The 23578-nt window shown below is 39.9% G+C and overlaps 6 protein-coding genes, 1 long non-coding RNA gene and 1 other non-coding gene across 10 annotated transcripts in view; 3 read left to right on the top strand and 5 right to left on the bottom strand.

Moving 5' to 3' along the window:
* LOC111480974 overlaps window positions 1-2376 on the bottom strand; it is a 10994-nt gene extending 8618 nt beyond the window's left edge. Inside the window, exons 1-2 of the mRNA XM_023126221.1 lie at window positions 1964-2376; window positions 429-1144 (exon numbers count right to left, since the gene is read on the bottom strand). Of these exons, the coding sequence (XP_022981989.1) occupies window positions 429-1144; window positions 1964-2249 (1002 nt within the window). The 5' untranslated portion in view covers window positions 2250-2376. The remainder of the gene's footprint in view (window positions 1-428; window positions 1145-1963) is intronic.
* Window positions 2377-4233: 1857 nt separating this feature from the next.
* Window positions 4234-5450, top strand: LOC111480978 (zinc finger protein ZAT10). The gene has a single exon (XM_023126224.1). It carries the CDS (start codon window positions 4522-4524, stop codon window positions 5290-5292), a length of 771 nt encoding a protein of 256 aa, XP_022981992.1. The 5' UTR covers window positions 4234-4521; the 3' UTR covers window positions 5293-5450.
* A 4712-nt stretch (window positions 5451-10162) lies between these two features.
* Window positions 10163-11450, top strand: LOC111480976 (LOB domain-containing protein 39-like). The gene is made up of 2 exons (XM_023126223.1): window positions 10163-10643; window positions 10723-11450. Exons 1-2 carry the CDS (start codon window positions 10223-10225, stop codon window positions 11157-11159), a joined length of 858 nt encoding a protein of 285 aa, XP_022981991.1. The 5' UTR covers window positions 10163-10222; the 3' UTR covers window positions 11160-11450.
* Window positions 11451-16100: 4650 nt separating this feature from the next.
* On the bottom strand, window positions 16101-16921 carry LOC111480979. 2 transcript variants are annotated; one of them, XM_023126226.1, is made up of 3 exons: window positions 16566-16921; window positions 16379-16452; window positions 16101-16295 (listed from the first exon to the last, which is right to left on the bottom strand). In XM_023126226.1, the coding sequence occupies exons 1-3, from the start codon at window positions 16768-16770 to the stop codon at window positions 16110-16112; spliced, it is 465 nt and encodes a 154-aa protein (XP_022981994.1). In that variant the 5' UTR covers window positions 16771-16921; the 3' UTR covers window positions 16101-16109. The 2 variants fall into 2 exon arrangements, with proteins under 2 accessions (XP_022981994.1, XP_022981993.1); XM_023126225.1 differs by having other exon boundaries at window positions 16101-16301.
* A 134-nt stretch (window positions 16922-17055) lies between these two features.
* Window positions 17056-17128, top strand: TRNAA-CGC. Its single transcript has one exon. It is a non-coding gene; the product is annotated as a tRNA-Ala (tRNA).
* Window positions 17129-17212: 84 nt separating this feature from the next.
* On the bottom strand, window positions 17213-19117 carry LOC111480980. 2 transcript variants are annotated; one of them, XM_023126228.1, is made up of 3 exons: window positions 18629-19117; window positions 17776-17864; window positions 17213-17672 (listed from the first exon to the last, which is right to left on the bottom strand). In XM_023126228.1, exons 1-3 carry the CDS (start codon window positions 18723-18725, stop codon window positions 17469-17471), a joined length of 390 nt encoding a protein of 129 aa, XP_022981996.1. In that variant the 5' UTR covers window positions 18726-19117; the 3' UTR covers window positions 17213-17468. The 2 variants fall into 2 exon arrangements, with proteins under 2 accessions (XP_022981996.1, XP_022981997.1); XM_023126229.1 differs by having other exon boundaries at window positions 17791-17864; window positions 18629-19115.
* A 357-nt stretch (window positions 19118-19474) lies between these two features.
* On the bottom strand, window positions 19475-20424 carry LOC111481096. Its single transcript, XR_002717983.1, has 3 exons — window positions 20254-20424; window positions 19987-20111; window positions 19475-19849 (listed from the first exon to the last, which is right to left on the bottom strand). It is a non-coding gene; the product is annotated as an uncharacterized LOC111481096 (long non-coding RNA).
* A 1050-nt stretch (window positions 20425-21474) lies between these two features.
* On the bottom strand, window positions 21475-23223 carry LOC111480841 (3-oxo-Delta(4,5)-steroid 5-beta-reductase-like). Its single transcript, XM_023126037.1, has 2 exons — window positions 22931-23223; window positions 21475-22847 (listed from the first exon to the last, which is right to left on the bottom strand). The coding sequence occupies exons 1-2, from the start codon at window positions 22967-22969 to the stop codon at window positions 21705-21707; spliced, it is 1182 nt and encodes a 393-aa protein (XP_022981805.1). The 5' UTR covers window positions 22970-23223; the 3' UTR covers window positions 21475-21704.
* Between the last annotated feature and the right edge of the window lie 355 nt (window positions 23224-23578).

A 23578-nucleotide genomic window follows, 5' to 3' on the forward strand; every position in this document is an offset into this window, starting at 1 on the left:
CCCCCCCCCCCCCCCCCCCCAATACATTGCACCCCTTTGTTAATCAGCCAACTGTTTAAAAATCAGGGGAGCAAAACTTGAAAGATAAATGTTTAACGCCAAAGACATTGTCTAGCATTGATCTAATAGACTATAGAAAAAATTATTCTTTGTAACCGCTACATAGTTCTACTCCCTACTAAAACCTTGGATGCATGGTTAAAACAATATGTTCTGTTTTTTTCTCTCTTACCTTCAATGGTATAAAACTGTTGACCACATGATTCCAATCTCCTCAAATAATTTCTCCAGCTATAGCATCTTTTTAAGTGACCAACTCGACAAATCAATGATTTATAAGAGTAATCTAAAAGATCTGTCTGAATGTATAAGGAAACAGTAATAATAACACTTTTTTTGTTATAAAAAAAAAAAATCATAGACATTACCAAGCTCAACATGCAGTTCCTTGAAACAGATGACGCATCAACAGAGATGAGGCTACTGACTGAAACTTTCTCCTTGACATCATCCTTGCAACATTTGAGGCTTGTTCTGTTGTCATTTCCTTTATCCAAATGATGGGTGATACCATCATCGAGACCAAGTATAATCTGAGTCAGGAAATACAGGCCATCCTTATGAATTCCCTCGGCAGACATATTGAAAAGCTCAAAACAAGCTGCAGTTAAGTTTTTAGGGTAATGAAAAAACAGCCAGAGGAAACTGATAGCACGTAACTTGAAAAGCTTAATCACAGGCAAACTATTTTCATCAGTATATTTCTGCTTCAACTCAGTGAAAAAATCTGCAGAGTCTTGAATTTTAAGAGCTTCTTCATCCACAATCTGAAAGATGTCTTTACCCTCAAAAGATGACACAAAGAAGGTGAAAACATTCTGAAAGACTTCAGAGCAAATGCCTCTGATGACAGATGACGTAGGTGCCTTAGATATTACAGCAGCACAAATATCAACCAACCCAATAATACAAGCCCTAGCTGTCTCAAATGCAACATTATCAACATCCTCCCCATTAGTTATTATTTCCAAGCTCTGATTGTGTATATTGATGATAACTTTTGTTGCAGCTTCAAGAGCAGTTGGACAATGAGGTGCATACCGAGGAATAAAGTCAGCTACAATACGCTTTACACTTGCGCACCCTGCGAATTAACATGCACATGGCAACACAGGTGAGAGACAGCCCCAACAGCAAGAAATATTTTGACCAGGTACATTCTCGGGCAGGCGGTTGAAATTTGACTGAATACCGCTCATTTTTTCACACCAAAAAAAAAAATATAGTCCGTTGATTTCTCAAACTGATTCAAATCCAACACTAAAAATTTTGTCAGTTGATAGACGGGTCATAGGATACTCTGTAACTCAAGGACACTGTTGTACGACCTAAAGAAAAATCCAGTTCAAGAAAGGTCGTAACGGGCCACGGGATACTAGTAGCAGTATGGGGCAAAGTAAATGTAAGAGGTTAAACGGCCCCCACTATGCTTATACTCCCATTTTAATTGATTGTCGAACAGACTTCGTATCTTATTCTACTGGAAATTGAGGGAAGAAATAATTTTAAAGAGTGGAGAAGCATCAGAAAGAAGTCTCCACTGCATGAATATAGATTCAAACGCGTTTAATGTCGTTGCTAATTGTTTGGGGATTCTTGTTAAACATACGAGTGTAAATAGCATCAGCGTCTAACGTCTGGACACGTAGTTGGCTTCAAGTCCATTTCTTGGTGGACAAGAACTATAAACTCTTCAACAATACATGAGTGGCTTCAAATATATAAATTGCTTCAAGGAAAGAAAATAAATCATGATCTGGCACACATAAGAAGCGTTTAAATCAATGTTCTCCACTTCGTAAGTGTTGCGAAGACCTAATTGGACACTAAAGAGATTAAAAATTTGATCCTAGGATACTGAAACGATTCAAAGTGGCAAGGAGGAAGAGAATCAAACACCGACCTCTCGAAGCAGTGATGAGAGAAAGATATGCCTGCTCAATATCAGGTGTGGGAGCGCCCTTCTCTTTCTGGGAGAGGAAAAACCTAATTCGCTTAAAACAGTCATAGACACTTCTAATATCATCTCTGTTCCTTCTCCTGAGGAGGATTTCGGCTTGGGACAGCAGCGGTGGAGTAGGAGGCGGTGGAGCGACGGATGTCTGGTCCAGCGCTAGGGTTTGCGGTGGCTCTGATGCGGGTGGTACGTAGTTCCGGCGCTTCTTGAGAGGCTGCTCCGCCGAAGCCATGGCCCACTGCGAAAAATGAAAGAAGCGCGCGCGGCCTTCAGATACTTTTGATGACAGTTAGGGTAGGAATTCAAGTGCTTCGTTCATTGTTGCCCACTTCGCCTTTCACTCACCGACCATTCTCATCAAAAACTTGTTTAATTTTTCTATTTTTATTTCTACTCATTTTTATTCAATTAAGTTATTGTTGTACTAAACAAAATTATAAGATAAAAAATCGTCATTTTTGTGTAAATATTTATTAAATAAAACGATTAAAAATACTCACATTGTCGTGATCAGTGTCACCATCAGCGACGACAATGTATTCTCTTTTATGGTGCAATCCATTTGCACAGACTGCAAATACCTAAATGCAACTTGCCTTAAAAGACCTTCTCATCATTGATAGTATTACCCTTTTCGTTGTACAATTCGAACGTGTGCACAGAGATATGATCCCAATTACTACGTCCTAAGCCGACCCACCCTTAAATGTCGGCAACCTTTATTATCTTCCAATTTCCAACCATAAATTCTAATATAATAATATTCCTTATTTGATGCACGACTTTGTGGTGGCTTAAGGTTCAACACGTGTCATGACCCAACCTATATATTATTATTATTAAAAAATCATCTAGGGAAAGGAAAATAGCAACGTGGTAATTAATTAACACGTGGGCGATTTAATTGATTTGTAAAATAATGGAGAGGACCCAAATGTAATGTAATCCTTCTTCGTTGAATAATGTCATATAATACAAGCCCTTCTTATTGATATTTTATAAAGTCCAATCATGTTTATCAAGCATTTAATTTAATTTAATTATTGTACCGAAATAATAGTTTTGCATATGAATTGAAGTGTTGGTTAATTCTTTTATTGGGAGTTTATTGTTTAATTGCGTGTAAAATTAAAAGATCTCAGTATTTGGAAAGTTGGTTAAGAAATCAGATAGAAGAAAACCCACGTGTTGTGGAATTGAAAAGCAGAAGAGGCAAATGTACATCGCGTGAAGCTGCGGCGGCCGCAGCGCATTCGGCACTTTACAACGTCTACCAGTATTCCCACGACTTTAATTTGCTCCAATTGGCATAAGCTAGCCGATGTGGGACTGGAACTGTCATGCTTTTGTGAAATAGCACCCAAAGAACACACAGAAACAAGGCCACTGGATTGGTTAAATTAGTTTGGGGGAGAAAAAAACCGGTGATGTTTATTATATTTGTTGGGGATAAGAATGGAGTGATGATGATGAGTAGGCGATGACAGCAGCCAAGCATTAGCATACCACGTGTAAATCTTTATTCCGACTCACCAATATGGACGTCACCAACCCCTCCTACTTGGAATATTTATATTTCGAGTTGTTAATTCCACAGAGGCTGCTGCTTCTCCCCATTTTACAGTCAAAGGAAGCAAAAGAGAGAGGAAATAAGGGGAGTTTCTGGGAACGTGGGGGTGCGGTGTGAATGGAGGCGGTGAGTGTTTTACCAAATGGCAGCGTTTTAAGGGAAGTGGGAGAAAGAGTTGTAGTAGTCAAATTGTAGAGGTTTTAAAAGCAAGTGAACTTCCCCCTCCCCGCAATTTATTCCGATGTGCAGGGCATGGTATTAGATAATTGATGCCTTTGACAATGGATAATTATCATCAATTTTTTAAAGGAACCACTCCTTATCCACTTGTACAGATTTGGCTAAAATTAGACCAAATCCACAAGCAGAACACAACAGCGCCACAACCGCCACAATACCCCCACCACGCTTGCCTGCCTTCCACTCGTTTTCATATTCACATTTCCCACTTAATTAAGCAATCACTAACCTCACTAATCCTTTAACGAACGCCACCGTTTCATTCTTTTTAATGGACGTGGGATCTTAAGTCGTGGCTTGCTCCATTTGACTTGGAAGGTGGAATGGTATTGCAGTTGAAGTGTAAAAGTATCTCACTCACTCAGTTGCAGCAACCTTCCAAACTCTTCTCTTTTATTCTAGTTTGGAGTTTGACCCAACTGGGTCTTCCTTGGCCACCAACGAAACCAGTGATGTCTTCAAATTTATATTCTTCTTGGCCATCTTTTATTACATTCTCACCACTTGTCACGCAACTTCCTTCCTCTTCCTCTTTATCCTTCTTTATAAACCCATCATCTTCTTCTCTTACTCTTATCACTCCAAACCACTTCCAACCAATTCCCCACATCAAGAACTCTGCTCTCTCTCTCTCTCTTCTTCTTCCTTTGCAGCTGCTGTTTAATCCTCTGAATTTCATCTATCTCTGTCTCTAATGGCTCTTGAAGCTCTGAATTCTCCCACAACTCCATCGCCGGCGCTTCACTACGACGACCCGAGTCTCAATTCGTTGGAGTCTTGGTCTAAGAGGAAGAGGACCAAGCGTCCGCGGGGATTCGACAACCCTCCAACCGAGGAGGAGTATTTAGCGTTATGTCTCATCATGCTTGCTCGAGGCGGTGCCACCGCCTCTGACCCTGACCACCGACTTGCCTATGAAATTCCGATTCCGGCTCAGCCCATATCCGTTGTTAAACTTAGCTACAAGTGCTCTGTTTGCGACAAGGCGTTTTCGTCTTACCAGGCTTTGGGTGGACATAAAGCGAGTCATAGAAAATCAGCTACAGGGGAAGACCACTCCACTTCCTCCACCATAACCACTTCCGCCACCGCTACCACCGCCGTCGGTGGGGGTAAATCCCACGAGTGCTCTATTTGCCACAAGTCTTTTCCCACCGGCCAGGCCTTGGGTGGCCACAAGCGTTGCCACTACGACGGCGGAATTGGCAGCAACAACAACAACAACAACAACCACAACCAAACACACAGTCACAACAACAACCACACCGTGACATCGTCCGAAGGAGTTGGGTCGACCCACACACAGAGCCACAGCCACCGGGACTTCGACCTCAACCTCCCCGCCTTGCCGGAGCTATCTCCGGGATTCTTCAACTCTTCCGGCGACGAGGAGGTCCAAAGCCCATTACCTGTGAAGAAGCCTCGAATCTTAACAATTCCCAAAATCGAAATCACTCGGACATAATCTTAGGGGAAAAGAAAAGCAGAATTTGTTTGGATTTGTTTGTTTAGTAGATGATTTGTTTTTGTGTAAAAAGAAAATAGGAAGTTTGTTCTACTCCTCTGCCCACTATTGTACCTGTAGTCAATCTCCCAGAACTAATTCAATTGATTATTTTTTCATATTCGTTTACTAATTCATAAACGATAAATTAATGGCATTGACGTTAAATAATGGTAATAGTAACAATAAAGCATCCAAATTCAAAGCACGCAAGGAATCGGCATCATGAATGTATGAAGATGGGGCGTTGGCGACAGGCGATGTGGGGGCATCGTCTAATGGTCAAAACTTAGAAGGAACAACTCAACTAAGTACCGAGCCAACTAAACTACTTCGTGATGCCACCATGAGCATAGCAATCTCATCCACCTTCAAAGCTAAGCTTGCTTGGATGTACTTATCGATTAAGATAATTATCCTTAGACATCCATAGATTCATACTATTGAGGCTGTTTATCTATGTCGAGTCATTTTTGTGCACCATGCTGCCTCCCAATCTTATAACAGAGCAACTCGTTGGTGCTCTTGGACAGTGTTCTTAGAATCTCATTCTCCAAGGAAGATGCAATGCTTGCATATGCCATGACATACACATGTGCATGAGGTGGCTCACGGCTAGCCGTGAGGCCGAATAGAACCAAATATCATGTCTCCCGTATACTACATTTTAAGACATTTGATTTAGCAATAATAAGAAATTATACACAAGTGCAGAAGTTAGTTTGGAGTACAATTGACACAAAATTGGGTGAGCTTACGTCCTTTCACTTGTACGAATTTCTAAAGCAACTTGTCAAAAATGAATGAAAATTCTGACTTTCGATAATCTAGCTTGGGGCTCATATACCTCTATCAAGTGTCCAACCGCTAGCAAATATTGTCCCCTTTGGATTTTTAGGGTGGAGCGAGAAGATGTTTACGTACCCTTATAAAGAATGGGTTGTTCGCTTCTCCAACCGATGTAGGATCTTACAACTTCTATCTTATTTCTTAGTCACATCACGATACTTCTATTGATCCGTGAAATGGGTGGAGGATAACATTCATGTGAGTACTCTTTGGTGCAGCATTTGCAAGCAATGGATGGGTGATGATAGAGTTGGGTTTAGCATGAGGGACAACGCTAAGGCCGTTCAATTAGTGCTTGAAGATGTGTTTGGATTTTTGTCCAAATGGGTAACGCCAACGCGCAGCTTTATTAGGCGTCTTACATGTAATTCGGTTGGGCTGGCAAATTCTGATTTTGCCACGTTTCCAAGTAATGGAAGGAACCCATAACATATTTTATAATTTTCCAATAAGGAACGATCTCATCCGGTGCTAACCCATTTCCAAGCAAAGCCACCACCGCGTCCGGAATATTCTCGACCCACATCAGTTGCGCCTTAAAGCCAGCTAAATGGTCTTGATTTTGACACCAAGTGCGTGCGCGGTGAAGAACGGGAAGAACACAAGGACTGACTTTGTCAGATTGTGTGTGAAAGTTGAAGCTTTGAAAAGTAGGCTTAGCGTGTGGGGCGTGGAGCTTGAATGCTTTGACCCAATCTTGAAGTGTTTACATTTACACGAAATATAGAAGAGAAAAAGTCAAGTATGGAGAATCGAGCGAGTCTTTTAAGTGGTTTGAGGGTCGCCACCGGTGGGAATTTAGAAATGTTGGTGTGGGGGCAATGGATTTTAAAATGGGATCGGCCGACCACTAGGCCATTCAAGTGGCTGATGAGGTAATGAATGACGATGAGCCACCACCGGCCACTAGGGAGGAGGCGGAAGTGTGGCTGAGGGTTTGTCAATATCAGGTGTTTGAGTGAATTGAGAAGGCATACAAAGGGAGTTTCTACAACTCATAATAGATGTAACCACCCACTTTCCACATGGCTAACATGTCAAAGCATCCCCTTATTTTTATATTTTGATACCATTATCCTTCATTATATACTATTGACGTGTGTATAACAAGCCGAGAATATGAGTATATAGCTATCTATTATAAAGTCACTAAACATGCATGTCTTAATCAGTTAACTTATTATCATGTTGTTGGAAACCAAACAATGAGTTCATATTTTGGGCCGAGAATATGAGTATATAGCTATAAATTGTGTTCCAAAGTTTGGGCCCAAACAATGAGTTCATATTTTGGGCCTAAAAGGTGAGTGAAACCCAAATGATCCAAAGATGTGGTACCATTCAATCGCGTGGAGGTCCAATGTCATAGCTGGCACAATATTTGATGTCGGGCTCTTATATCATTTATAACAGTCTAAACCTTTTAATTAATCACCTGAGTTGAGATAGTAGATGATTGAGGATTTGTAGAGGTGGACTTTAATGGTTTTGAAAAGAGCGATATGAATGGTAAAGCATCCAATAGAAGCTTTGGTGGGAACTGTTTGTTTTCATTTTGAAGCAGTTTTTGAAACATAAGTGACTTAGTTGGTCTAACTGTTTGAGGCAAAGGCCCTCCATTGCCACCATTTTTATACATAATTCTTCACAACTTTCCAACCCCACCCATTCTTTCTTATGCTTTTCTTGGAAACATTGGATAAAGCTCAGCTTTGTAGATAATATATAAGAACAGTGTTGTTGGACGGTTAATTTAGGGAATGGTCATGGGTTTATAATCTAAGAATACACTCTTCATTGGAATGAGGCATTTTGGGAAGCCCAAAGCAAAGCCATGAGAGCTTATGCTCAAAGTGGACAATATCATACCATTGTGAGGAGTCGTGTTCGTCTAACATGGTATCAGAGCAACGGGCAAAGCCCGCGTCGACCTTTTATCTAATAAATGCATCCCTTCCAGAAGTCGGGGTTTATCTAACATGGTATCAGAGCCATGCCCTAAACTTAGCCGTGCCAATAGATTGGCAAATCCTCAAATGTCGAACAAAGGACTCCAAAAAGGAGTCAAGCCTCCTTGAAGGTACGAAGGCAGTCAAAAATGACTAAGACTCCAAAGGAGTCAAGCCTCAATTAAGGAGAGGCGTGCTTTGTTCGAGGGGAGGTGTTGGATGGTTAATTTAGGGAATGGTCATGGGTTTATAATCTAAGAATACACTCTCCATTGGAATGAGGCATTTTGGGAAGCCCAAAGCAAAGCCATGAGAGCTTATGCTCAAAGTGGACAATATCATACCATTGTGAGGAGTCGTGTTCGTCTAACATGGTATCAGAGCAACGGGCAAAGCCCGCGTCGACCTTTTATCTAATAAATGCATCCCTTCCAGAAGTCGGGGTTTATCTAACATGGTATCAGAGCCATGCCCTAAACTTAGCCGTGCCAATAGATTGGCAAATCCTCAAATGTCGAACAAAGGACTCCAAAAAGGAGTCAAGCCTCCTTGAAGGTACGAAGGCAGTCAAAAATGACTAAGACTCCAAAGGAGTCAAGCCTCAATTAAGGAGAGGCGTGCTTTGTTCGAGGGGAGGTGTTGGATGGTTAATTTAGGGAATGGTCATGGGTTTATAATCTAAGAATACACTCTCCATTGGAATGAGGCATTTTGGGAAGCCCAAAGCAAAGCCATGAGAGCTTATGCTCAAAGTGGACAATATCATACCATTGTGAGGAGTCGTGTTCGTCTAACATGGTATCAGAGCAACGGGCAAAGCCCGCGTCGACCTTTTATCTAATAAATGCATCCCTTCCAGAAGTCGGGGTTTATCTAACATGGTATCAGAGCCATGCCCTAAACTTAGCCGTGCCAATAGATTGGCAAATCCTCAAATGTCGAACAAAGGACTCCAAAAAGGAGTCAAGCCTCCTTGAAGGTACGAAGGCAGTCAAAAATGACTAAGACTCCAAAGGAGTCAAGCCTCAATTAAGGAGAGGCGTGCTTTGTTCGAGGGGAGGTGTTGGATGGTTAATTTAGGGAATGGTCATGGGTTTATAATCTAAGAATACACTCTCCATTGGAATGAGGCATTTTGGGAAGCCCAAAGCAAAGCCATGAGAGCTTATGCTCAAAGTGGACAATATCATACCATTGTGGGGAGTCATGTTCGTCTAACAAGTGTGACCCATTTGCAATAAACTCCAGCAAATTAGAACACATAATACTTTAATATTTCCTATAAATTAATTGTTCTGACCGCAACCGGCTCCCTCGGTTCCCTGTTTGAACTCCACTCCACCACTTGCGTCTCATTTCTTGTTCTTCCGACAAGCTTTAATGTTTTTTTGTCATTAAAAAATAAAAAAGTTAGGAACACAAATTTGCTCCTTCAACCCATTGAGAGACACTTTTTAATAATCGGTAGCTTCTGACTTTTTAGTTAAGAATATATGTCAGAGTTGCATACCAAACGAAGATGTAAAAACTTTTTTCTTGCATATACGTCTTAAAACCGTGAGACTGACGTTGACAGTGAAAAATATTTGCTAGCGATAATCTTAAATGTTTACTTTATTTTTATTTAGTACTATAATTATATAAATATGAAGATTTTAACGAAAAGGGTTGGTTGGAATTAAATTATACTAATGTTTGTTGGTTTAGTTGGTTAATTTATGTTTAAAATATGTTTTGTTTAAGATTGTTGAATGCATTTATAAATTTTTAATTTTGGGTTCAATGAATTAAATTTGAAAAATTATTTCATATATTAATAATTCATTTTTTTTTAAGAATTAAATGACGTGTTAAATATAATATTTAAAAGTGTTTTTTAGAATCTAAATATTCACCTTTTGAAATGAATAAAATATACTTAAAAAAAAATAGTTGAATGGTGAAGTTGAAATAATATATAAATGAATTTCTGAATGGTTGAGGTGGACGATCCGAGGGTTGAGATTAATTTGGAGAAGCAAAGGAAGGGGGAAGAAGGAGTCGCGGAAACACGGAGCCGCTCTCACGCTCAGAGTTTGGAAGATAATTCCCGAATGTATGTGGGGACCACGGGGCCCACATATTTTACAAAAAAGTCCACAGTCAACACTCTGACATCAAACTTAACCACAGTTACTTTCCTAACTCCAACGCCATTTCAGATTCTTTTAAACACCCTCTGCTTCTGCTTCCGCTTCCCAACGCTCCACCACCTCGCCTCTTCTCAACCACATTATCGTTGCCTTTGCTTCCTTATAAGAATCGCGTGTGATTTTATTAACAATCGGAGAATGAGTTGCAACGGTTGCAGAGTGCTTCGAAAGGGATGCAGTGAAGCTTGCGTTTTAAGGTCAAGTCTTCATTGGATCGACTCGCCGGAAGCCCAAGGCAACGCCACCTTATTTCTTGCTAAATTCTTCGGCCGCAGTGATCTCTTGTCCTTCATCTCCGCCGTTCCCCATCATCAGAGATCCGGTACACATATTTCTTTCTTTTTTTTTCTTTTTACTTCCGAAATGAACTCTTAGATAACCCTGTTCTTGGTTTTTTGAAGCTCTGTTTCAGTCTCTGTTATTCGAAGCTTGCGGCCGTACGGTCAACCCGGTGAGTGGGGCCGTTGGGCTGTTGTCGAGCGGGAATTGGCATGTCTGTCAGGCGGCGGTTGAGACGGTTCTTAGGGGCGGAGTTCCCCGGGAAAACCTCGGAATCGAATTTTCTGGGAATCCCACGGCGGAGACAGAATCCTCTCTCAGTTTGAATACGGATGTTTGGACCAGCACCACTCAGAACATTCAACTTTACCCTTCTAGTCAGTTCGATTCCCGGCGACTTTCCGATCTCAGTCTTGCCACTGGCAAGGGAAAGACCCATCCATTGGAGAATCGACGCTCTCTCGATTCAGAGGAGTCGGTGATGACTAGCTTTGGAAGCGCGGATCATAGAGACGGCGACCGGCGGAAAGAGAGGAAGCTTTTAAACTTATTCATCTGAAGAGAAAAAACAAAGCGAGGAATTTTGTTTGAGATTAGTGGGGGGACGATGGCGGTGTAGAAGTGAGGACAGTGAATAATCCAATGAGTTTTAATAATCAGTTCGTCGGAATGGACCGTCGTAGTGAATTTTGTTCCGGCGCCGAAAACACCGGTTAGTTTTTGGGACTAATTTATCCCTCTTTTTCTTAATTTAGTGAATAATGGACAAAATGATAATATTTGGAACTGTGAAGGCATTGGGAGTGTAAATACATACCCAATAAAAACAAAAAGATTGGAGTCGGTTCATGTTTGTATACATTCTCGTTTTCAAATTTAAAACGCAACCTATTCTATAAGTTAAAACATACGGAAAAACCTCGTATTGTTCTATACAGGAGTATTAGGATTTGTCCTAATGTGAATCCTAGACCTAGGTTGTTACAAATGATATAGCAGTTAGAATGGAATAACTAATTTTTTTTTAAAAGAATTGAAAGACTGCCTATACTAATCAGATGTATTTTTACAATAAAATATTGTAAGTGCACAGGTGATTCAATCATAAAATATGTTTAACATATACGTGAGGAAAGGTAAAGTTTGCCGTGAGAATAGTGTTTGCACTTAAAAAGCCATGGAAGGAATATAGATTTAAAAACTATATAAACTATTATTTTGAGTAAACTAACAATGCTAACTATCAGAAACGCACCAAATATGAGTCACAAATTGAATTGGTTTTGCTTTTCATTTTATTTAATCTTTTTTATGATTGATTGGAAGGAGCAACTAAAATTCTGTCGGTGTCGATTTTTGAACGATAATTTTAACAAAAACTAAAATAATAAATAGAACTAATTAAAATATAGGCTCGGCACAAACTCATATGGTTCGATTTGACAAAGTCCATCAATCCACTCCGATTATGCCAAGTGGACAATCCTGCGTCCCATATTGTCAGTGGATGATAATTACACGATTAAAGTAGTTACTTCAATTTTATATATTTTCATGTGACTCACTCTTCTACCCTACAGAAAACTTCTCAAATCATAATTATTTCTTCATTGATTTTTTTAATAATAAAAAAGTGGGCTTTTATTATTTTATTATTTTTAAAAAAGAAAAAAGGGTGCGGTGCACGTCAGCATGGCCCACCAGACACTGGAAGTGGGTTCCACGGCATTATCACCACCAAGCACCCATTCGGCGATTCCGATTGTTTTTGTTTTTAGTTTCGACAAAAGGCAAAGGGGCAAAGGCAAAGCAGATGATGACACCAAAAACAGTATTAAAAAAATGAGCTGAGCTGCTTATTCTAACTTCTATTGTTATAATTGTATTAATATACATATTCAAGCATTCTCATCCATCCATTCGCTTCGCCGCGTAGTGCGCCAAATGCTTACGTACTACTATGCCCACCATTTATCTTCCCTCAGAAGCGGGGAAGAATTCGTTTGGATTGGTGTTGTATTGTATGAGACGAATTCATGAATGCACTGTATCATAGTCATGCTTGTCTAAAACGTGTTAATACACTACACCCACCCCATCAGTTTTTCTAGAGTGTCGAAAGCACGAAGGGAAGAGGAAAGTGTACCTGACTGACTCATCGATGTACTTGAATGCATTTATGAGCCGATCTCTTTGACTTTCTTGTCAGCCAGCAGCCATAGCACGCCATCTTTGTTAGGTTCTTCTTCCTTGTCTTCCTTTTCTTTCCTGAACAGTTCATAATGCATGAAAAACGCAAGTAAAAGCAGAGTTTGGTCTGTGGGGGGCTTACACTAACACTAACACAACAACACAAGTTACAGAGCAGAAGAGAAAATCATGCCCCTTCCCCCAGTCGCAGTCTCAAGATTCCATTCCAATCACAATTAAGAATTATGATGAGATCTCCACTCGGAATCTAAAGCCTTCTGAATATAGTTAGCTAAATGTGATGTCGTGTCGTTTTCATTGATGTGAAGTACTACCGCATACACTTCACCCTCTACTCATGACTCATAGCATTGCACGAGGTCATATCCACTTTTTTGACCACCTATGCAAACTTATCATCATAAAATTCAATTCTTGATTCCCACTCAATCACATTTTGTTTTGGAGTGAGCGAGAATTCAGGCAAAGAAACAGATGCCATTCCGTTCTTTTAGGAATTTCATTCAAAATTCCATTATCATATTGATTTGAAGTGTAGAAAATGTGAGGAAGGGCAGATAACCATATGAAGAAACCAGACTAGACAGCACAATAAAAAGAGCACACCAATGCATATTTTGGACCTGTACACAAATTAACTTCACATCAAGGACAATCCCTGCTGCTACATATACACGCACATACACAATACTCAATTTTCCAGTAAACAAACCAAAGCGCAATCGAATATATGGACACTCTTCTGCTTCCCGAAACCCAAAAACCAAAATATCCTCGAAAGGAAGGGGTTTGATCTTCTGATATAGAGTTAGCTATCAGACAGTCAACAGTGAACAGCTTTTTCATGTAAGTTGACAGGTTGAAGGTACGTATCTCCGCTATAAATCCAAGTTCCTCTATCCATTTTCATCACAAACATAAAAAAGCTGACTGCGAACATAAAACTAAATTTCACGTAGTAATAGGAACTCCTTGAATGTCGAGTAAAATTTCCAAATAGTAAATAGTACAGAAATTCATGTTCCACAAATATGAGAAAATAAAAGGAAAATAGAACGTCCCCTATGGTGTAGATATATGGGTATAATTGGGTGTTTTTCCAGAGCTAGGTGCACTCGTCAACAGACTAAAACAAGAAAATTCCTTCTCTGCGCCAACAGAGCAAGATCCATCAAACCAAATCTAGAAGCCTGTAACCCCCACGGCTATATTGTCCTCTTTACCTTCAAAAGTTTTAAAACAAATGTGTTAGGGAGAGATTTCCACACCCTTATAAAGGATGTTTCGATCTACTCTTCAACCGATGTGGGATCTCACATAAACGTTTTAATGCCCGAGGTCATCCTAGATGTACAGTACAATGCTGGTTAATTCATGCTAATCGACCCAAACTCATAAAGCTACACCTGACAATTGGAGAATCATACCGAGTAAAGGTACATAATTAGAGATGAACTTGGTTTCTCAAGAGTATGCACCTTCCTTATTCTAAACAGGGTTTGTTGTAAGCAATCTATTGAGCGAGTCACTTCAATTTTCCCCCTTAAGAAATGTCAAATTCTTCATTCGTTAAATGTTGTAGTCAGATCAACTACTGGTGAGGGAATTATCAAAAGTGCAAGACAACCCTGCTTAGAAAAATGAAGGTGCATACTCTTGAAAAAACAAAATTTTGTTCAACTGAAACAACTGCAAACAAATAAACAAATCCAGTCCTAAGAACCATTTTCATTCATGAGATCCATAGGACGACCATACAACGGAAACAGTTTCAAAAGTTTGTTTTTAAGTTATCAGCACATTCTATGCAAATCAGTTCCACAATATCCTACGGTATTCACCAACTCCCTGTCTGTAAAAGACCATATTGATCTCCAACCTAATATTAGCGTTCTTAAATGTGGAGCATCTAATTATGTAGCCCATTTTTCTTGGTGCAATACACAATGCATTCTGATGTTCATCGACTGCTGACTGGTTTTCCAATTTGGGGGAAAGCAAGGATCCATTAGTGTAATGCTGTTAAAGCTATTGCTATGAACTAAATTTTGAAGAAGTATAGATATGCCAAGGAAACTTCTTACTTATACTCTTCTGGAGAATCTTCTATCGTCTCCTTGGGGCAAACATTTAGGTAGAGTTCTTATCTCCTCTTTCCTTCTAGTGAAACCTTTTGATAGGATAAAGCTTAAAAGATCAATCCACAATTCTCAGTTATTTCACTGGATTCTTATTCTAATCAAACATGCTATGCTTTCAAAAATATCAAATGTGCAAGCACCATCATCCCGTAGTCATTCTATAATACCTTGAACCATGCTTGTCACGACAGACGATGGAAATAAATTTAACAACTCAAGATTTTAAAACACCAAATGTTATCGAAAATGGAAACAGTAGAAAAATGATGACCATCACCTTGGGTAATGAACAATCTGTCAACGATTCCGCCATAAACAAGAGCGCGAAGGAACTTCCAAGCGAGCTATGAAGAAGAGAAAGAAAAAGATAGAGAGATTCGTAGTTGCAGAGAGAGCGAGAGAGGGTTAAGGAGAAATTAAGGCGGTAATTAGGACAGAATTCAAGCAATCTAGCACTCCGTTTGGAAATTGTACTCGCCGCGCGCGTGCGTTAAAACGACTACGTATTGGGAGAAGGGTAGTGTGGGAAATTGACAAAGGATTTACCAAACTAAATTAACGGTCGGGAAACCCATATATTGCATTAAATTCACTCCATCAAACTTTAATTTTGTCACGTCCCGCTCCATTATTTCACACAGATCATGGTTATTCGACTTTATAAATGCTATCATTTTTTAAGATAAAACATGTCACGGTTAGCTGTCGAGATTTTTTAGCATGTTATCTATTGTTGTCAGCCTCACAATTTAAAAAACGTGACTGCTAGGGAGAGATTTCCACACCCTTACAAGAATTGTTTCGTTCTCCTCTCGAGAACCGATATGAGATCTCACAATCCACACTCGGGAGCTCAGTGTGCACCGCCGGATATCTAGCTCTGTTACAATTTGTAATAGCTCAAGCCTATTCGCTACCTATTTTGGAACGATTTTAAAAATATGTCTGGTGGGGATAGATTTCCATACCTTTTTAAGAAATGCTTCGTTACACTTGCTTATATCTTCGTCCTTTTCATGTTTGAGCTGAGCTGAAGAAGGATCAAATGAAAGAGAAAAGAACATAAATCAAAGAGTATAACATTCTAGTACATTGTCTGGACAACGCTCCAGACAACTTATTAAGACAGTACCATGAGAAACAAATGGTTGAGCTGTCTAAGCATAATCGCCCGGCTGAGCGGGAGGTGGAGGATTTGGCATATGGGGGAGGAGAGGAGCGCCGTGCTCTATGGGCCCAGGTTTTAGTGATGTCTTTGAACTTGGAACAGGATCAATGGGATGGTAGTCATCGAGATTTACACCACTTGGGTGAGCCTTCTTTTTGTTATGTTCATCAGCAGCCTGGAACTCAGAACCAACAAAAGGGTTTCAATTCCATTGATTAGAGACAATTGTGGGAATTGAAGGGTTTAGAAAGCAAGTACCTTCAGCTTCCTGTTTAATGGCATGTCGGAGAAGCATCCATTTGGGTTAACATGGTGGTGGTTCACAGCCATTTCTGCAATTCCAGTTAAGGAAAGCACACCAAAATGAACATGCAAAGTTACAGTAAGAACAGAGAAGAACAGAGAAGAACAGAGAAGAACAGGGGCTAGGAACAGTAGAAATTACCGGAGGCGGAGGAGGCATTTATATAGGTGGGAAAGGAAGGCAGGAATGAAGTTAATTGGAGCAGCAACAACACAGCCCAGAACCCAGAAAGATTCATAACGGACAGGACCCAGGATGAATCGAAGAGCTCCGAAACACACACACACACACACCCTGTTGTGCAAGGAGTGTTGGCGGGAGAAATGTTGGAAGGGGGGTCGTCCATGAGTACTCATGAGGGCTTTAAAACGAGGGTGGAAATATGGAATGGCATTTAATTGGAACAGAAGAGGAACAATAAAAGAAAAGAGGAGAACTTCAATGTTTTGTTTTATCATCATATCATCTGCATTGGGTTCCGGCTGTGGAGGAGTAAATGTCTGCTTCGCGTTTGCAGATAAAATTGTCCAATTTACAAATTTAAAATAGGCGTGGCAGAGACTTGGAATGCGAGCCGTCGGGAAAGAACAATTAAAATAAATTCAATAAAAAACAATCAAAATCATCATATGGGGGTGTAGCTCATATGGTAGAGCGCTCGCTTCGCATGCGAGAGGCACGGGGTTCGATTCCCCGCACCTCCACATTTTACTTTTTTTTTTTTTTTTTTATCATATAATGACATTTAGAAAAAATAGGATTAAAAAATATGTGCAAAAGATCTTGGATAACAAATAGGCCTCACCCATATATAGATATATTAAACAACTAAAACAAGTGTTAAATACACAAAAACAAATCATTTATACTCTTCAACTATATAGAGAGCAAGATCTACAAAAATACATACATCTCCTAACCCATCATTCCAATACTTCGTTCTCCCGCGGTGTCACATGAGGCGCAACTATTTACGACGTAGACGAAAGACGATTTACAGGTTAACATGGCCGGTTTGCTGATAGAAACATATGTCTCAGCTGTCTACACAAAACCACCCGGCTGAGGTTGATCTGGAGGAGAAGGATTTGGCATATAAGGTATAAGAGGAGAGCGATGCTCTATTGGTCCATGTTTTATGGATCTCTTTGAGCTTGGAACTGGATCGATGGGACTGTAGTCGTAAAGATTTACGTTATCGACACGAACGTTCTTCCTCCCCGGGCTACTATCATCGTTATCCTGCAACTGAAATTCAAAAACAGAATTCAATCATGAACTTTTACTTGGGAAGAATCCATGTTGTTCTTCTCTAAGTAAGAGATATGTTGGTAGGATTTCAACCCTTTACAGAGCAAGTACATACTTTCAACTTCTTGTTTGATGGTGTGGCTGACAGGCATTCATTTGACACTACATGGGGTTGGTTTGGAGTCATATCTGCAATTGTGCAGTCAGGGAAGGTGTATCAGCAGCATGGGAAATTACATATTTTGAAAATGTATACCACTCACGCTCAATAATGAAATCAATGATTCAAACATGTAGGGTGAGAAACCACGAGATGGAAACAAAATCGAATCATTTTTACAAGAGTGTGAAAACATCTCCCTAACAGTCACGTTTCAAAATCTTTAGGAGAAGCCCGAAAGGGAAAGACAAATAGTCCAAAGCTAGATACAGGGTGAACGAAGTGTTTCTTATAAGGGAGTGAAAATATTTATCTAACCGGTAAAAACCTTGAGGAGAAGCGGAAAACGAAAATAATATCTGCTACCGATGAGTTTTGACATGTAAATCGACAAATCCAAAAAGCTCAATATCTATATGGCCTGATACATGTAAATCGATTCAGTTCATTGGCCAATTTACAAGTTCTGAATTCAAAGGAAGAGTCTAAAATGGTGATGGGCAGTGGCAAACAAAATGGAAGACAAGGCTAATTCTACTTGAATGTATAATTGAGCATAACAATACCATCAATGTAAAAATGTCACCAAGAACATAGTGATTCAGATAAGAATCATACTATGAAGGTGATACCGACGGAAGGAGAGATTGAAGGCAACATCACAGCAGTTTTGGATAGAACAGAACGCTGAACAGAGGATTCTAATCTAAACCTTTTACAGTAAAACATAATAAGAATAAGAAGTGAAAGTGAGTAAAGTTGAGATAAACAGAGAAGCAAAGAAGAGAATTACCTGAACTTGAGGAGGAACAGATACTGCTGGAAAAGAAAGGCAGCAATAGAGAAGTGTGGAGCACAAAGAGCATGACCAAGAGCCTACAAAGCTTCATAATGTCCTCTTATTATAGCCGCCGCAACCAACAAGAGAAGATGAGTCCAAGTAACCAAAGCTCCAAATTGAGAAGAGAGTATTTTTCTGGGGGAAGGCCTTCAAATGAAAACTGGTTGTCGGAAGAACAATGGAGATGAGATTAAAAGCAGGAGAATCTTTTAAAATTGGAAGAATGTCATGTGGCAGGGTGGTCGGCCGGATACAGAATGTATGGAGTTAATGTCTCTGCGGTGAACGACAAACAAATTTAAATGAACCACACAGCTCGGAATGCGAGCCGGCGGCCACGTTTCGCTATTAAATCATTTCCATTGCTACAGGCACGGAGTTCAATTTCATTTTTTTCGATTAAAACATCGAATAATATATATACCATAATGTTGTTGGTAACACTAACACCGTGATACCAAAAAAATAATAATAAATAAAAAATAATCATCTAATTATCCCTCATCATCATTTATTCAAAATAAATCTCTAAATATAATAGTTGCAGAAAAACCATCCCAAACGTTCAATTCAATCAATAACCCTTGAAAATGACAAAATTGTTATAGTAAAACAACATATAAAATCAATATTAATATTATAATTATTAAGATTTTAAATACTTTAGAAAATAGAAGTATGAAAACGAAAAATAAGGTGGAAATGATTGAATCTCTCCCAATCCGTATGCTTGAATCAATTGTTCATGTCAGCTCTGGTTAGGAGTAGAGATCAAGAAGGCGAGAGGAAGAAGAAATGGAGGCAATGGCTAAACGAATCATATGAAAGCATGAGATGAAATTATATGAGACAAACACCAAAATCCAGTTTATCAAATTTCAATCTCTTTTATTGTTGCCTGATTGATTTACAACAAATATGACCCAAATTCATGGTGTTCATCTTGGATTTACCAAGAAGAATATGCTGACCGTGAGATGATTGTTCAGAATCTGCAGCCAATGCATGGAGCAGATCGAGCCCACCAAAAGATATTCCAGATTGGTCTCTTCTTTCGACGTCGTCCTTCCGGGATTCCGACTGCCTCCGTTTCGTTTCTCTTCAGCATCTCCCACATCACGTGCACGTCCTCGTATTCGCACGCCTTCACATCTCGCCCTAGTTTCAGAAGCCCTAATCCATTTCAACATCCCCAAGCATGAATTTCAATTTCTCAAGTGTTTTTAGGAAAACAGAACAAACAACAGAATCAGTTCATTTTCATTGAGAATTCGAATTATATAAAACGATTCAGTGAAGAAATCACGCACCGCGTTTGCGATATCCGAGACGAGAGGCGACACGGGAGGTAAATCTTCGCAGGGGAGAAGCTACCTTGATCCACCATTCCATTTTCGAGTGCTCCAGCGAGAGAAGAGACGTTAAGATCTCAAATCTGAAGCAACAGAAAAATCACTTGAAACACGAACGAAAACCAGACGGATTTGCTTCAAAATTCTAAACACCGAAAACAAAATCAAGAGAAATATAAAAATGGAAACAGATTGAAAGATTCCGAGGAAGTAGAAGCCAATTACTTCAGCAAAACTGCTCTCGTCTCCCACCTCAAAAGAGAATCGTTGGCAACAATGGAACGTAATTCGAAACATCAACCGCGTTCCGGCCAATCTCATCTACCAGTGGTAAGACTTGTTTCTCGAGATCGACCACTCACGGATTCCAATGCGACCGTTGGTTTGATGGATCCTGACGGTCTCTTTAATTCCGACTTTGGCCTTTCTCTCACGACGTGGCAACTTTTCATTGGCCATTCAAATTCTTTTCAAAATTACACACCTTCTATTGCTTCGTGGATCACACGTTCTCTCCTCCCCGTTACCTTCGTGAATTCAGGCCTTTGGCGTTAAAATTGGAGGGCGCGTGATTCTTAAGCTCCTTCTAAGCGTTCGCGCTTGATTTTGTAGAGTGGGTCCCGGGTAGTTCTCGTGTACTCAGGAAAAATGCAACTACGTGGCACTCACTCTGGAAGCTTACTGAATATATTATTTTTTATTTATTCCCTAAATGTAGGCTTTAAATAATTTAAAATAAAGTGTGGGATTTAATTTTTTTCATATATATTTATATTTTAGGATCTACAAGTTGGTCCCGTGTGTTAGGTGAATATGACTTTCCACAATAACATGATATTGTCCATTTTAACATAAGTTCTAATTGATTTGCTTTGGACTTCCCAAAAGATCTCGTACAGACTATTTTTTAATATAAATTCCCAAAATGTCTCATACAGATAGAGTATTCTGTAATTATAAATCTATGATCAATTCTCTAAATTAGCCTGACTTACATCATCCAACACACTTAAATACCCAAAAAAAAAAAAAAAAAAAAAAGTGGTATGTCGGGTTCCATCCAAAACGGCATCAAAAGGATTTGCTCTCAAATTCTATTCCCATACATATAACCATCATTGAGGATCGATCTGAGTCAAGAGTTAAGGTTTGTACGTGGATGTGAGGTCACACGTCAATTGAGGAGACGAACGAAACATTTGTTATAAGGGTGTGGAAACCTCCCTAGTGAAGGCGATATATGCTAGCGGTAAACTTAGTACCCACCCAATGAGGGAACGGCTACCAACCCCCTTTGTGTTTTTGACAGGATGTATGTAGAGGAGTCCTGCCACGGCTAATTCAAGTTTCCACAGAGGAAGTAATCATCAATCTCAACGAGCTTGAAGAACATTGAAGAGGAAACTGTGGTTTGTGACAAGAATCGAACAATTAGACAGCCAGTAATCTAACAACATTCTAAAGATTATTAGTTTATTGAGTGAAAAGCATAAAACAAACTGAAATCATTCCCTTAGCTGGAACACTATGAATCACGAAGAACTCGTCACTAAGATACCAAGAAACTATATAAACAAGCCAACAGTTATTGTAAAACCAGGGCAACCCAAACCAAACAGATTCCAGAAATGAAAATCAGTACGAGAAGATTGATATTTATGGACATTACTCGCCAATCAGGGCACGATTTTGAAAGCCTTAACCTTGTCGATCCAAGAAATGAAGGAGTTCTTGGAGTTTCTGAAGCCCAAGAATCCATGCTCCTTGCTCTTGTTCATACTATCTATGTTACCAGAAGCGCTCAAAGCTATATCTGTATGCCACCAATTAGCAACATCCTCCAATTTTGTTGGTTGCAACTGATTCTCCTTCACAATTTCTTCCCACACTTCATTTTTCCCCTTCATCAACTCTCCCAGCGGCAATCTCTCACCCTCTTCGAACCCATAATCCTCGATGTTGAACTGCTCCGCCAAAACCTTCCAGAAGTGTTTCCACTTGAATACATCGCCATTGCTGCAGTTAAACGCCTCGTTCTTTGCGTATGGATCCACCGCTGTCCATATGTGCTGCTCCGCTATCAGATCTGCGTCGGAGACCACTGAGTAACCCTCCCAAGCTGATTTCGTGCCGGGGAATTTCAACGGACGTCCCTCGTGCTTGCATATGGCGGCGTACGTGCATAGGGTTCCGACGATGTTCATCAAGCTGAAAGGGGAAAACCCGAAGATCGTGTTGGGTCGGATCACCGCCCATGTCAGATCCTTTTTCTGACTCTTTTCGATCTCTTCGAACAACAAATCTTCTTGAGTGTAATAGAAATTTGGGGAATCCAATCGAGGCATATCCTCCGTGAAAGGCGGATCGTGCCGATGCGACGGATTATCGATGATGTTCTCGAACGATCCGATGTAGTGCTTCGTACCTGTTTGAAGGCAGATATGGCGGAGATTTGGCGCGTTCGGAATCACCGATCGCAACACGTTGCGAAGCATTTTGCCGTTGACATCACAGTTCTCGATCTCTGTGGGTAGATTGGTCCATGTAACATAGAACACATGAGTCACATCAGTGAGCTTCGAGAGTTTGGCTTCGGCGTCTTCCGGATCGGAGACATCGCATTGGATGTATTCGATGGGATGGTCGGCGTTCCAGTTTGGCCGCGGCCTCCGAGCGACGCCGTACACCTTCCACGGACCGCCGGGAGTGTCGGAAAGAGGGAGAATCTCGGCAAGGCTGTTGCCGACGATGCCTGTAATGCCGATCACCAATGCTACGCTCTCAAAGCTCCTCGGTTGTTCATCTTCTTCAAATTTCTTCTGCAAAATTGGGAACAGAGATGCTGAATAGAGAAACGTAATAGAAACTGGGGCATAGATAGGGAGCTAGGGGTGTTAATTACCTTAGCAGCGCCGATTGCTCCGGCCCACCACCAGCTCATTTTCCGTCGGGGAATCGGAGATAGGTTTTGGGGAATTAGGGAGGAGGGGAAGAAGCGAAACAGAGATTGAAGTGGAATTGAATCGTGTGTTGAAAGGATTATAAGGTGATGATGTTACAGATCGTTGTTGTCTTGTGGATTACAGAGGAAACGCCAACCATGACGCGAGCTGTGAAAGGATAAACATTCAACTCGAACCGCTGGACTCCCGACTGGATTTTCTTACGTAACTGTCTACCAAGACCGGAAACGAATGTTTATGGAAGGTAATTACTTCCTTTTTTTAAAAAAAAATTAGATATATATTTTTTATCATTTAGATTAATAAAGCTTTTAAGCATAGGATAAAAGTTAAAGTTGATTGACATTACATATCAAAAAAATCAAATCTTCACCTAAAATTGTTGAAATTAAGAAAAATAATATAGTTTAATTAATTAATAAATATTTCAATCTCAAGAATGTCTCAGACATTTAAAAGAAATTGTTGAAATTTGTTTGTCTTATTTAATTATGAAAGTTAATTTAATTTTGAAAAAGAATAATTAATAGTTAGTTAATTTAAATATCCCCTGAATAATTAATTATAATAATTAGGAACAACATTTT

Source organism: Cucurbita maxima, unplaced genomic scaffold (assembly GCF_002738345.1).
Source record: "Cucurbita maxima cultivar Rimu unplaced genomic scaffold, Cmax_1.0 Cma_Scf00006, whole genome shotgun sequence".
NCBI lineage: Eukaryota > Viridiplantae > Streptophyta > Magnoliopsida > Cucurbitales > Cucurbitaceae > Cucurbita > Cucurbita maxima.

Excerpts from the sequence above, each read along its gene's own strand:
- LOC111480978 (XM_023126224.1), top strand. The coding sequence starts at position 4,522 with ATGGCTCTTGAAGCTCTGAATTCTCCCACAACTCCATCGCCGGCGCTT.
- LOC111480976 (XM_023126223.1), top strand. The coding sequence starts at position 10,223 with ATGTATGTGGGGACCACGGGGCCCACATATTTTACAAAAAAGTCCACA. Across the intron at positions 10,644-10,722 it reads TCCCCATCATCAGAGATCCG|CTCTGTTTCAGTCTCTGTTA; the intron begins GTACACATATTT and ends GGTTTTTTGAAG.
- LOC111480979 (XM_023126225.1), bottom strand. The coding sequence starts at position 16,770 with ATGGACGACCCCCCTTCCAACATTTCTCCCGCCAACACTCCTTGCACA. Across the intron at positions 16,453-16,565 it reads AAATGCCTCCTCCGCCTCCG|AAATGGCTGTGAACCACCAC; the intron begins GTAATTTCTACT and ends CTGGAATTGCAG. Across the intron at positions 16,302-16,378 it reads CATTAAACAGGAAGCTGAAG|TTCCAGGCTGCTGATGAACA; the intron begins GTACTTGCTTTC and ends GTTGGTTCTGAG.
- LOC111480980 (XM_023126228.1), bottom strand. The coding sequence starts at position 18,725 with ATGAAGCTTTGTAGGCTCTTGGTCATGCTCTTTGTGCTCCACACTTCT. Across the intron at positions 17,865-18,628 it reads CTGTTCCTCCTCAAGTTCAG|ATATGACTCCAAACCAACCC; the intron begins GTAATTCTCTTC and ends GCACAATTGCAG. Across the intron at positions 17,673-17,775 it reads TGAAAGTATGTACTTGCTCT|TTGCAGGATAACGATGATAG; the intron begins GTAAAGGGTTGA and ends TTTGAATTTCAG.
- LOC111480841 (XM_023126037.1), bottom strand. The coding sequence starts at position 22,969 with ATGAGCTGGTGGTGGGCCGGAGCAATCGGCGCTGCTAAG. Across the intron at positions 22,848-22,930 it reads GAGCAATCGGCGCTGCTAAG|AAGAAATTTGAAGAAGATGA; the intron begins GTAATTAACACC and ends CCAATTTTGCAG.